The sequence below is a fragment of the Erithacus rubecula genome (genome assembly GCF_903797595.1).
Source record: "Erithacus rubecula genome assembly, chromosome: 3".
NCBI classification, from domain to species: Eukaryota; Metazoa; Chordata; class Aves; order Passeriformes; family Muscicapidae; genus Erithacus; species Erithacus rubecula.
Window position 1 is genome coordinate 36,287,498 of NC_136689.1, and position 14,527 is coordinate 36,302,024.

At 35.5% G+C, this 14,527-nt stretch overlaps 1 protein-coding gene across 4 annotated transcripts in view; it reads right to left on the reverse strand.

Moving 5' to 3' along the window:
• The window catches only part of ZNF385D (zinc finger protein 385D), a 405,889-nt gene that overhangs the window by 87,638 nt on the left and 303,724 nt on the right, over nucleotides 1-14,527 (reverse strand). For all 4 annotated transcript variants that reach the window (XM_079300352.1, XM_079300353.1, XM_079300354.1 and 1 more), the window contains one exon: nucleotides 5,516-5,626. In XM_079300352.1, the coding sequence (XP_079156478.1) occupies nucleotides 5,516-5,626 (111 nt within the window). The remainder of the gene's footprint in view (nucleotides 1-5,515; nucleotides 5,627-14,527) is intronic.

A 14,527-nucleotide genomic window follows, 5' to 3' on the forward strand; every position in this document is an offset into this window, starting at 1 on the left:
AAAACAAAGATCAATTCGTCACTAAACTCTTATTAAGTCCTTTTCAGGTATGGAAAGCTAACTATATTTTCCTGGTCTTTTCTGCTGTACATCTATCCAGTTCTTTCTGCTCTCCCTAGCTCAGTGAAATTTTTTCATGCCTTGTCATACTAGTGGATGTGTTCTAAATTCTGCAACTAATTATGCTTTTGTTGGAGTGTGATGACCAATGTAATAAATAACTCTTCATCTGAGGCACTGCCAATTTCAACTCATAGAATCAAAATAGTTTGAGTTGAAGGGGACCTTTTAAAGATCATCTAGTTTAGCACCTCTGCAAGCAGCAGGGATATCTTGAACTAGACCAGGTTGCTCAGAGGTCAGTTCAACTCAGCCTTGGATATTTCCAGGGATAGGGCATCCACCTCTTTGGGAAACCCAAAATAAAGCCATTATCTCTTGTCTAAAAGTTTGCTCCCATCTTTCTTCTAATTTCTGAAAGGCCACAGTGATCTGTTCTGCATTCCCTTCTCCAGGCTGAACAACTCCACCTCTCTCAGTTTTCCCTTCCAGGAGAGATGTTCGAGCCCAATGATCATCCTGTGTCCCTCCTCTGGACATGCTCCAACAGTTCCATGTGTTTCCTGTGCTGAGGATCCCGGTGCTGAAGGCAGTGCTCAAGGTGGAGTCTCACAAGAGTGGAGCAGAGGAGAATCCTGCTGCCCACACAGCTTTGGATGCAGCCCAAGACTTGTTTTGGGGGCTTGTTGGGGCTTCAGGTTCATTTGTTGGGTCATGCCCAGCATCTCATCCACAAGCACCCCCAGTCCTTTTTGGTAGGGCTGCTCTTGAATATTTGCTGTGGAATACTTACTTATTGATAAATCTCATATTGGGGAAAAAAAGTAATATATAGGATTAGATGAATGAGTTTTTGCTTTATTTTTTCTGCATTTGCAATCATATTTGGATTATGATTCATAATGCCATTTAAGCTTGACATCCACTCATTTTGGTACTTGTGAATTTACTTCTTCCAGTCTAAGCACAATAGTTCATGCTTTTATTTACTGCACTTGTCAGAATTCCAGACTTTTTTCTCCAACTAGAGATAATTTTGGGCCAAGATCTGGAACTTAGCATGATCCATCAAGAGGCTGCCACCCTTCATCTAGATGTCATCCACAAAACTGGCATATGTACACTCTCTTTTGTCAGGCACATTGCTAATGAAAAATCAGAGTTGCAGTAAGCATGGAAGAGACTCTTGCAGATCCTAACTTGTTGTGACCTCTTGTTTTGACAGGAAACCATCAGCAGCTACTCTCACTGCAGTTCTTCATTCTGTTTTGCACCCAACTTTTAATAATATCACCTGGACCATATTCCCCTACTTCCCTGACAGGACTGTCACATAGGACTGTATAAACCCCTGTTAAAGCCAAAATATGTCACGTCTATTTATTCCCTATTATCCATTAGGCCAATTACCCTGTCACAGGACAAAATTAGATTCATTTGACATGATATGTTCTTGACAAATTGATGTTGACTGTTTATTATCACCTTATTATACCCTAGGCCCTTACAAGCTGATACATTAATCTTTTGTTCTACATATCAAGCATAGCCTAAATAGGATATTAGTCCTCTGGTCCTGCTTCTTTCCCCACAAAAGTTATAGTAAAACACTGCAGAGTTATATTGCATCTTTATCCTCAAAAAAATCCTTCACTGTTGTTTTAATGGAAGACCACCTAATGAATCCCAACAAATTCATATAGTGGAACAATATATCAAATTTGGTGATACCTTTGTTTCATAGAGATGGAGAAAAATAAGGTAGAAAATCAACACATAAGGACTGATGAGCATCCCTGATTTGCAGGGAAATATTACTACTGTTGCTATTTAAGTCAAACAATAATTTCTGGCTCATATAATTGGAAATATTTTTAAAGTGCATCATAATGGAATTCAAGTCCTGTGAACACATTAGAATGCTGCCCAACCTTTCTTTAAATGCAAACTGGGTCATCACTCAGCCATCTCATTAAATGAGAGGGAAGAAAAAGGTAATCCCTTTGCAAAATTGACCTTGTTTATAGATACTGGTAACTATATATAACTTCATCAAATAATCCCATGGGCAAAGGGACATCAGATAGTCAAGGTAGGAAAATTCAGTTAGTGGGGCTTTTTTTTCCTTTTTTCCAGGCCATAAGCAGAAAATTTACTCCTACAGCTACCTATAGGCACCTGAATTATCCTACTGAAGTCGGCTGGACTACATTTTACAGATACTTTTACATCTTAGAGATACAGATTTAATGTTTACTACAAAGCAAGCATTTACTGCAGTAGCTCTCAGCAGCTGCCAACATCTAAGTGGCAACATAGGCACTTGCAGCTAAGCATATATTTAAATGTTTCACCCTAAATTTAATGCACAATATGAGCCTAAATGATATAGCTAGATTTCTCTGGAAAAAAAAAAATTGCTTGAAATGGACTCCACAAAACCTACCTCTGCTGTTCTAATGTTTTTGCTCAGCATGGAGAGGATTTGGTTATTTGCACATTCCTCCCTTCCCTTGTATGAGATTTATTTTAAAAAGAGATACTGAACACACAGCTGTCATGAAGATTTATGGATAACTCCTTTACAAAGAAGCTAAATGATTTTAGGCTATTGTACTGCCTTTTCTCATCTTTTTAAAATGTGATTTTGATACCATGTAACCAGAAATAAAAAAGCTCTGCTGTTCTTAAAGAAATCTCTACCTAAAAGGAGAAAATTGTGTATTCTATGCAAAAAAGAAAAATCCCACAGACCAGTTTTATTGTAAACATTTTCATAATATTGTTGTGTAGCAGGCAAATGGAATTTCTATTCATTACTCTCTGATAAAACCTATCTCCCGCATCTAAAAATAGAGACATATCGGTTGAATAGACACAAAGCCTAGGTTCCTAGACAGAAAAGTTATTTATTGTTGTTACGGATTTAAATTGTGTTCAACAAAATATGATGAAAATGAAAGGCAGGAATATTGAGTAAATGAAAACTTTTTCATAATAGGAGAAAGAATTACAATGTGTGTGCTTGCATTCATAGTAAAGTTATCAAAAAATGATAGCTAATAGCTCTTTTTCGTCAAAGCATTTTGATTCCCAATATTAAATCTTCAGTTTGCCACATTTTTGCTTCAAACACAGGTGGGCATTTCAAAATAACCTAAGTAATGGAGGAAAGACCTCTGCCTATTCCTCTCACATTGCAGAAAAAGATTTTTAAGCTGCAGTGGAACACTGACTACAGATTATTTCTTGAACACCTCAGCAGAGCACTTTGTGATTTTCAGCAGTAATAACTATAAGCACTGGAATGAGAAGACACCATCATAAAGATATCAACAAATTGCTTCTGTGTGGTAGTGAAAATGGGGAGAGCTATCATTCCAGGTTAATCAATGGGTAGATTTTGGATTGTAATCTCTCCATCAATCAACACTGTGGTTGCCTTAAAACTTAGATGGATAGTAAAAGTGGAAAATGAAACATACTCATCAAGAAGGTCTCTCCATTCTGTAGAGATAATGTTGAACTATTAGAGAGAGAGAGCATTAAAACAACCTTCTGAACAGTGCTGGCTATTTGAGTTCAAGCCTCTAACACCTGAAGGTGTGAAGGGACAGATAAATATCAGCTAGTCTTCCAAGAGTTTTCTGTGAACAGCTTAAATTAATTGATGTCTTCTGAAACCAGATTTTTGGACACTGTAGGTGGTTCTGAAAACCACCTCTGCCTCTTCTCTCTCTCTTTAGAATCCTTTCTAAGAGTAGCAGAAAAGGAGCAGTATGGGATCAGAATAGTACTCTGGGTAAAAAGTACCTGTGCCCACTGATACTTTGTTTCTGGGTTGAAGGATTTTTACTTCAAATATTTTATTCTGGAAAATGCCTAGATCTTCTCAGCTAGAAAATTTTCCATCCCACATATCAATCCAAGTCGTGTAACTGCTAATGACTAAGTAACTTTACTGATATGTTCATCTTGTCTTTTGTCTAGATCTATTTGCAGACAAAAAAAAATGGTATATCCTCTTTGAAAGGAGGTGTTTCACTCTGGTATGTAACACTGAAGTATTTGATCTCTCAGCTATATACTGTGCTCAGTGTGATATGCTTTTTCCTGAGACAAAGCTGAAAAAGCTGAAAATTTTGAGTGATAAATTGGGCTGCTCAGTTGGTAAGATCCACTGTGGCCCAGAAGTCTCCATCATCCCCTCCTCATGAATGACTCAGTATCCACAATCCTAATTCTGGCACCTGATTTCTAAATGGAAGAGCTGCATTTGACTCTTTTATTTTTATCTCTGGGGGACATGACAGTTCCAGAGAGAGTATTGCCCTTCCTTGCATCACTCTGAGAATTATGTCAGGGTCCATTCAGTAAATGAATTAAATAACCTGGGGTCATCAGTTAAATTAAATATGTGATGACTGCTCCAGAAATTGTGACTGAGATATTTTTGAAATTGTTACCAAGGGATAAAAAGCTGAGGGGAATGAAAAGAGCTGCAATGTTTACACTCAAACTCATGGCTTTGTTAAATTATCAATAAGCTAAAAATAGTGCAAACTGTATATAAATATATATACAAAGTATATATATATATAAAATATATAGTACAAAATGTATATAAATATATAAATAGCTGCCTTTAAAGAGTCAGAAGTACACAAGAATTATTTCACTTCTTCCTATGTCCAGAATTAGGAAGGAACCTTGTGAACATTTTGGGTTTGACCTCATTCTAAGTTAAAATATTATATTACTGACAGAAGTAACTTCCATATTTAAATTATACAGTGAACTAACGACAGGGAAAGATTAGTTCCCACTGGCAATGCCCATGTGAAGAAACTTCCTGAAGAGCCTAGAACAGCAGAGAAAAATACACTGTACTATGTCAGGTTTGGTCTGTGTACACAGTGATTCTGAGAAGGAAATAGAAGATCTAAAACCTAAGAGGCTTTTCTGTGACACAACAGGTATTACATGGCAAGGAGCACCACAGCACAGCTCCCTTGGGTAATTATGGGAGACAAGTTTCCTCCGTGTTAGAGACCATCTCCAGTTCAGCTTGCTCTGTTTTGCTGCCAGAGAAGTGAGAGGATGCAAGGTGTGATCCAACTGAAGGAAAACATAACCAGGACTGGTAGAAGAATTAGGATCCAGTAAATATACCAGTGTTATCAGCAGTAATGGATCAGTCACTTTTTCCTGTTTACACTCAGTGCAGCACAACCAAAGCTGATGAGCTTACAGGGATATACTGACAGGGAAAATCTGGCTGGGTGTATAAACACCACCAAGCCATTGTATTTATTTGAAACATCCTACAGCCTTTTCATCTGCTGAGCAACAAACTGAAATCATAACATTTCATTTAGGTTCAATTTCTGAAAATTATGGCACATCCTAGAAGATAAGTACATATTTCTAATCTGATACAAAATGATTGACTTACATCAGAATTGAATCTCAGCTGGCAAATGTTGCATGATATGATTTGCTTTCTTCGATGAGGAAGAGGAACTCCAAACGTATGATTTATTACAGCTTTTTGAATTGGGTCCATCTGTGAAGAGAGAAGAAGGAAAATAAAAAGCTTTACTGTTCCACTGTGTGCTATATTATCTAAAACCTCAAAACAGGTTCTGCATCATGCCATACCATAATCTACAGAAAACTATTTTTCTTTGAAAATTAGTATTTCTTATTCATGCAGTTATACAGAGAGATTGTGAAGAAAGAAACAAAGAAAACTGTCATTAACTTTCTTGAAACACACATCTTTAGTTCAATTTTATATGCACTGATCTCCCTTTACTGAAGAAAGCTGTAAAAGCTGAACAGATTTCCCTCTCCAAACACCAATTTGTGATTTTTACATCAGAGAAAAACTAGCTCAATAAATAAAACATTAATATTTTAAATAAAATTAATAAGAAAAGGATTAATGAAAATGTGAAAGAATTATATGGACATATAACTTCAGAATAGCACACAATACACCAATATTACCAAATAATAATAATAACTCATGAACCAATAAAGGAATCTTTTTCTTGAAACAACATCTACACAAATTACAAAAGATACAAATCCTTCAAAGATTATTTTCACAATCATTTGGAGGAAATAATTTTGGATAAATTTTGCTTAAAGGATTAATTTGGACTTTTATGAAAAGGATTATTCTGAGCTAACTTCTACCAGAACACTTACGTGATATTGTCTGCAAGTCAGGGTCTCGACTAAAAAAAATGCATCATTTTGGCAGAGAACTTCACAAAAACTACTTTAAGGAATATTTCACTTGGAGGATGGAAATTGTTTTCCCCAAATTAATTGAACAAAATACTTTTATTTCTTTTTTCACAAAAAAAACCATTTGACATATACCTTGAAAGTCTGGTAATAATTTTGCAGCAACTTGGTTAAGCCACCGATTTTTTTTTTTAATTGTTTTTAAAAAATCACATATTTTTACTAATTCTGATAACCAGTATTCACAGAGCATAATCAGTGTATGTCATGAAAAAGACAGCATCTTTCTCCATTCCCATGTCTCTGTGATTCACTATTTTCCAGTCTGTTGGCAAAGGGTTATTTGATAAATAAGAATCAGAGCTTCTCCTTAGAGTAATCAATTATTCATGAAAGCTGTAATGGTAGAAAGTCATAGCCTCTATTGCAGTGAATCCAGAACAGATCACTACAGAATTTTTGCAACACCTGACAGCTGTTCAGTGTCAAATATGAAACAAGTCTTTAAATTAATAAACCAATAAGATTGGTTTTAAAAAAAAAAATAAATACACAGACACACAGGATACCCCCCAAACAAACCAAGGAAGACAGCAGAGCTTTACAGAACTGAAATGGCCTCGAAAAAAAATCTCAGTTTCAGCATCTTCTTCAATTTGATGTGAAACACCCCATACATCAGTATACTGACCAGCATAAAAGAACACCCATCCCACCTAGAAATGAGGGATGCCACTGTAGCATAACCCCAAAATAACACTGATGACTAAGGGCAGAGTATATCCAGCTCTGAAAGATGACAGCAAGTGATCTGCAGTGATTTCTGCAGTGATCAAATCATGCTCTAGGAGCATTCATTTTACTGAGTAACATGATCTTGAAAAAGCCCACAATCCAAAAATACTGTTATATAGACAAAAAAGGACAGCACTACGTAGGAAAGTATATAAATTGCAACAGCTCTTCTTTTTTAGACTGCTCCACTGAGAGGTGAATCCTTATGCCAGCAGAATCAAGAGTATCTTGCTATTTTTAACATTAAAGCGTGACACGGTCTTAACTGATGCTACCTCTGTGCTGTTTAATTTTGGAGAAATTCTGTTCCTTCTGCCACTGCAGGTCTAAAGCAATTAGGAAACCTGAAGTCCAGATATAAGGATAAGTCAGCACAGGGTAACAGGAAATTGTGCATTCTTTGATTCAATGTAAATGTTTGGCTTCACATTAACCACAGCTGTGAGATCCTTTAGAGAGTTTCTTTGTTCACTTCCTCAAGTTATGACACTTGTCAGATAATGTGAGATAATGGCCTTCAGTGTTACCATGATACATCACACAAGTGCCCATTATCTCACAATGACTTGAGAAAGCCAACACAGAAGTGTTCTAAGAGTTAAATAAAAGGCACTACCATGGTTCACAAGAAGGAAAGGCTAATTTTTTTTTAACTGGATTTATCCATCTTGAAAGTATTCTAGCTCCAAATGAGGTTGGATTTCTGAGGCAACTGATGCATTCATATTGAGAATGACACAAAATATTTTTTAGAATTAAAAAGATTATGAATGTGTAGAATAGTTTCTCTATCTTATGCTAAATTTTAATTTGGTCTCATGAAAAAAAAAGGGCAGTTTCTTTCCTAATAAGACCACAGATTTGCTCTTGTTTATCTGTTGATGCAGAAACCCATTGGCACCCTTCCCTTTGAGTTTTTAAATATGTAGCCTTCTAGGTATACACCTACATGGCATTGCTGTGAATAGGATGATTTCTGTTTGTGGCTCTAAATAAAGAAGTGTTCTGGATAGTTTTCAAATTAACTAAGAAAAACTGCTTCCAAATAATAATCTCTTATCTGCCACTTCATAGACTCATGGAATTGTTTGGGTTGGAATGCACCTCATAAATCATCTATTTCCAACCCCCTGCCATGGGTAGGAACACATTCCACTACACCAGGTTGCTCAAAGCCCCACCAGCCTGACCTTGAACAATTCCAAGGATGGGAGAATTGTTCTTTGATACTACAAAGCCCAGTTAAACTTAAAAACTTAGCACCAGGTTCTAATAAAGTTGGGACAAAATGCTGGAGGAGTACTTAACATTATTATTTTTCCCTGGGAATTTCATTTGGGAAACATAACCAATCCATAAATTCTAAATAAACAGCCAAAAGCATCAGATAAGCCTCCACAAGTTTTATGCAGGAAATCTGAGAGGCAACAGGATACTTAGGTGCAGTGTGATAAGGACTCAGATCTCACAGATACTGGAAGACAAAGATAAGACCTGCTGAGAGTCAGAGGAATAGAGCTAGAAAAAATAGATTGCAGAAAATAGAGAGCAAGAATTGCAGGGAAATATAGAGAGGGAAATAATATCATATAGCTGAGATAATCAGCAAGTAATGAGATACTTTAAAGCATCTCCAAGCACTTTGAGGCTTAGTGAACATTACTAATCACAGATATAAGTTTTATTTCAACTTATGTAAGTGGTATGCACTTTCAAAATAAAGGTTATAATTAAAAGCTGATAAAATCTGCTTTTTACTCATCACTAGTGCTATTTTAAACTTCTGGATTCAATTTCTTAGATGAAACTCATTTAATTTACTCCCATTTTAAGTGAAGGACAGAGAAGTTTGCAATTAACATGAAAGATTATCATTCAGATGTCAAAGCTGTGCAGAAGAACAAGGCTGGCAAGATGTCCCTTTACTTCCTCTTGAAAATATATTTGCATTGTAAGTTACATCACAAAGAGAGTTTGCTCTGAGAGCTGCACTGTGTTTGACTTGTCCATCACCTTTTGCCTTTCTACTCTCCAGCACCAGGCATTTAGTATATGTTACACTATTCCATGTAGTCAGTCTAGGGATAGCACAGTGCTCAAAGTTTACTGCAAACCACAAGATGACTATTGAACTGAGCAATGAAAATAAATATATAAGTTATTTGATTAATTTTTTATTTCGATACATGCACACCAATAACATTGTCTGTGTTTTAATTATTCAAGCTGAAACTTGTGGCAAGATTACATGATTCATGTTCTTTGATCAAATACTGTACTCCCTTCCCAAAATCTTCAGGAACTCACCACACTTTAGGAAAATCCAGGCTTAAACTAAGGGCATGATACAACTTGGCCCTTTACTGCATAATCTTAGTTTTGACCCTATCTATAATGTGGTTTTGCATGTTTTAAATTCAGTCCTGCCAGATCTATGGTATTAACTGCATTCCTTGTTCTTGTGCTTACTACAGAGCATGAAAATTCTCTTTATTTTGTGGACTGAAGATGAAAGAAGTGGCTGTTGCAAGAACTTTTCTGAGGGAAACACCTACCACAAAATCACCAAGAAGTTGACCCAGGAGATCCCTTGTTATCCTGTGTGCCTGGCACACTTTTCCAGAACCACCATAGCTGCTATCCTTGAATGCTTTCTGTAGCCAAGTCTTCATCTCATTAAATTTTCAGTAAATATCTCAGTAATGCAGAATCTGGGATGGTATGTTTTACGGAGAAATCTGATTATTTGAAAAGTAAATCTTACATATTTTCCACAAATAATGTCTGAGTGTTTTTGTATGCATGCATGCGTGTGTGTAGAACAGTTTTATGCTGAAGCTGAAATTCAAACATTGAATTTCAAGAAATTTTTAATATATATAATTTTTATTGCTTTCTTTCCTGCAACTTCTTATCCCAGGGGCATAAGAATATGCCTAAGTTAAAAACAACAACAAAGCAAGAGCAAAGGAAAGCATACAAGTTTGATCCACAAAGGCTCAAATTACAAAAGGGATATAAATCAAAGGGACTTATTTTTTAATTTTGCATTAAAACCAAAAGGCATGATATTCGCATTTCATATGCCTAAGGTTTGCAGTAAATTAATTGAAACTCACTAATATCTATAAATTAAGCATCCAGGTCAAAGGATAAAACCATGTGGATGCCTAAAGCCTGTTCAGAGCATATAGCAGGCGTAAAGCAGTCAAATAAGTAAAAAAAAGTATTTTTACCTAAAGACCAAAGAAATTAGCTGAAAAAGATTGACTCAGATCCCCATGGTTTTATACTAAGTGAGCAGAAAAACATGTCAGGTCACTGAAGCTCTTAGGAAAAAATTGCTGTAGACCATTTTAGAAGTAATTTACCCTCCAAAAGAGTGACTTTCATTACTTGAACAGCTAAGTGAATTTAGTGGCACAGGTGCCACCACCACTCAGAACCTCTTAAAATCCAGATCCTAACACATGTAATATTAATATTGCAATGAATATTGGACTTATTTGGCCTAATTTTGTACTTACTAATATATATGTTTGTAGAAATCCAGACCAATGGCAAGAAATAATAGTCATAAATATATGATTACATACATATAATTACAATAATTATATACAATTATTGATAATATAATTCCTTTAATGCTATTTTGATTGTAACATTGCACTATGTTGTGGTTGTAACATTGATAAGAAATAAAGATAACTCAGTGCAGGCTCCTTTCATTTATTCTTTTATGTTCCAATAAACAGTGAAACTAATAATAGCATTGGAAACTGCTTAAGTCCTCCATCAATCTTTGTCATTACTAAGGAAAAATCTCAGGATACCACATCCTCCAAGTTATATTTATTGCTCAACCTGACCCATTTTTCAAACTGCATGATAGATGCAGTTTTAGCACCAACCAGTTTAAACATAAAACTGCCTACTTGATTATTATTGTGCCATACTTACAGAAACATGGAAAGGTTAAGCTATAAGAATGCTCCTCAATGGTGCAAAGTCACTGTCATTTATAGCTCAGGACTCTTAGAGCCAGTAATTTTCTCACAGCATTAATTTGACCATTTTGAATTGAAAACTGATCAGTCCCTCTGTGATCTCAGTGGCATCAAGAATTCACTAACATTTCCTCTGCAATCATTCAGGTCAGTTGTAGAGATGCAGCAATATTATATTAGATATACTATATAGTAATATTATTATTTATGCAGAAAGTTACATATTTTGGAGAAGTCCTGGACTTTCAGACGTATATTGGCTGTATAGACTGCTCCCATCATGGGCACTGTGCAGCTGAGTGGGAGCTATTTCTCCAAGAGATACTTGGCATCTACTGCAGTGGCATTTTTAAGCAGCACAAAACATGTGCAACAGGTCTAAAAACATCCAGGAAAAACATAAAGTACTGTGTGTCACAGATTGTTGTTCATTTCTCTGGGTGCACAGCAATCCCAACACTCATAAAAGTGTTTATTAACTAGGCATATAAAAAAAAAAGAAATCTCTGTGCAGAACATGATGCTTTCCAGAAGTGTAAGACCTATAACTTTCAGCCTACCTGACACATTCTTAATAACCTGGTGACCATATCAGAAGCAGAACAGTTCAACAACAGCTCAGCGATTTGATCCTAAGTATATTTGACATTCTACATTTCCATAAGAAGTCCCATTGTTACAGCTGGCATTCCAGGGCTGTTTTTTATCCAAAACCCACAGTAATCTGTGAATAAGAATCTTATAAACTAACTAAAGAACACAATTCAAAAGGAATGATGGGAAAAGATTAGTAAGCATAATTAAACACGCACCAAAAAAATGTATGTTCAACAATATTTTGGTTTCATGTACAAATAAAACAATGTCAAAGAGTTAGAATACACGTTATAGATGTGCTACCATGCATGGCTTATCCTTTTACAGCTAATTTATTCAGTATTGCCCTAGTAATTATGGTGAATAATTATGCAGGGTTCAACTCAGCACTACTACTTTTCTTAGTGTCTACCATTTCTGTTCTGATCAATGAAAGAGAGCAGAACTAACTTGATGCTTTCCATGTATGTAAAGACAAATATTGCTCATCCTTGTTAAATATAACATAATTAATATAAAATATCTGCACCAACTACAATAATGTGCAATAGGTACAGAATAATTGCTTGTCTTTTAAAAAAGTGGTATCTATTAAAAAGAAAATTGCTGTCACTTCTCAAAGAATGCAACGGGTAACTCGAATACTACTTCAGAATGAATTCCCAAAGTAAACTTTTTAGTCTTTTATTGAAATCTTGTGTTTCTTTCTTTTTTTTTCTAATGGAGCTATTTAATTTTAGCAGTTGTCTAGTCACCTTTCTGATGTGACTCTAGTATTTCTTCCCTTTTTTTTGTTATTTTTTTTCTTGTAGATTTTTCCACATGCAAATGAGATGCTGAAGCAGCAGCAGTATTTCTGGCAAGCTGCTTGAATATACAGAAACCAGTCAGAGCAAAAGGATTTGCATTCACAGTGGTATTGCACACAAATACTGTAACCACAGAGAGATTATGCAAATCCTTATACTCTGATTGTCTAATAATGGTTGTCAGTCAAAAGACAAGAATTTGCATATGCTAAGGCTAGTGAGAAATAATCACACAGTGATTATGCTAATCAAACACACTAAACAACATGTGAAGGACTGTCAAACTGGAACAAATCTGTGTATGCATGCTAAATACAGAAACACAGAGTACTAACAGAACATTAAGGTTGCAGATCAAGCCCTTAAAAACATGAAATGCCTATAAGGCCTTAATTTGACACCTTTATGAATTCATATTTTTGAAATATGTTTACATCTTTCCCCCAAAAGATTTGGGCTTTGTTCTGCTTAGAAGATGGACAATGTTCAACTAATGAGCAACTTTTCAATGTTGTGTTTTGTCCAAGAGGTTCAATGAATAACCCTAAACCTCATGGACTATATAAAGCTGAAATCTCACTCCCAATGAGAATTATCAACCTATTGACTGGCTCTCCTACAGTCGTCACTGGCCCAGGATGTGAGTAGTTCACAAGTATGATCGACTTATTTTGAAAACCTCTTTTTTAGATAAGAGATGCTATTTTCTCAGAAATAAAGAACAAAAATTGTACACCAGTTCCAGTTACTCAACTTAATGTACCTGACAGTACTTACTATTATACTGCCTTTCCTATGTTCCCCACACAGTTCCTGAGTCCAGATTCATCTGTGGAGAGGCTGCAAAGACTAAACACAGCTTTACAACTGCAAGTTGGACTTAAAATTCATAAAGTTATCTGGGAAATGTTTGAGTTAAGTGACTTGCTTAACATCTCTTGGAAAAGCTCTCTGGAGTGGTATTAAACTTACTTTCTAAAACTGACTTTCTTACTTCAGTCCTATCTCATTCAAAATATGTTTTCTAGTTTATGCAACAAACAGAGCAAAAATAGTATGGAATCTTTTATGAGTTGTGAAACCATGACTGATTCTCAGTGCTCATCCAAAGGAAAATTCTACCAGACTATAAGATTCCCCAAAGAGAAGAAATGAAAGATAACCAAACGTGATGTATTTATCATACTGCTAAATTATCTAGTGGACAGCACTCAATACAATTGCAGCATAAGAACAGATCAACATGTAACAGATCACCTTGAAGGTGAGAGAATTACTCATTGCACTTCTAGTAGGCATTAACAAAGTGGCGTGCAAAGAAAGGGGGAATTGCTCCTTTTATCTGCTCACATAAGTGAGCAGTGGCAGATGGTAAAAATATGATTAAACCCAAAACAATTGCTTGAAACAAAAAGACATCAATGTTATACTCTCCCTAAAGATGTCTCTAAAGATACCAATAAAGATAAAAACCTAAGGTTCACAAACACCATTTATTTTCTGAGACTCACTAGGAACAAAGTAAAAATGAGTTCATGAGAAAAAGAATACATTAAAAAATGTTAAGAGAGTTTTCATGTTTGTGCTCAAGAGTTTGGAACCAAAGCTTGACAAAGGGTTGGAAACCCTAATGAAGATAGCACAACAAATTCCCAATAGCATCATTCATATGTGATTGTATGTCAGAAAACTGTACCAAGTGTTACAACTGGTATTTAATAATAGTGAGTCTTTCTAATCACAACAATAATAAAAGCAGGATGTGTGCCAGACAGAACTGGCAGAGAGGCACTTGATTCACTCTTACAGGTGAATTGCTACAAGTATCAGGGGGCAAAGTGGTCTATTAAAACTACTACATGCCTTTCAGAGTAGTGACTGCATATGTATGTGTTTAAGAACTGAGAAAATAATTTTTATTTATGCTGCTATGCTTTTTTAGCCTATTTAAGCAATTATTCTTATTTACCATTTTTATTCTGTTCTATAAGTGGAAAGTTT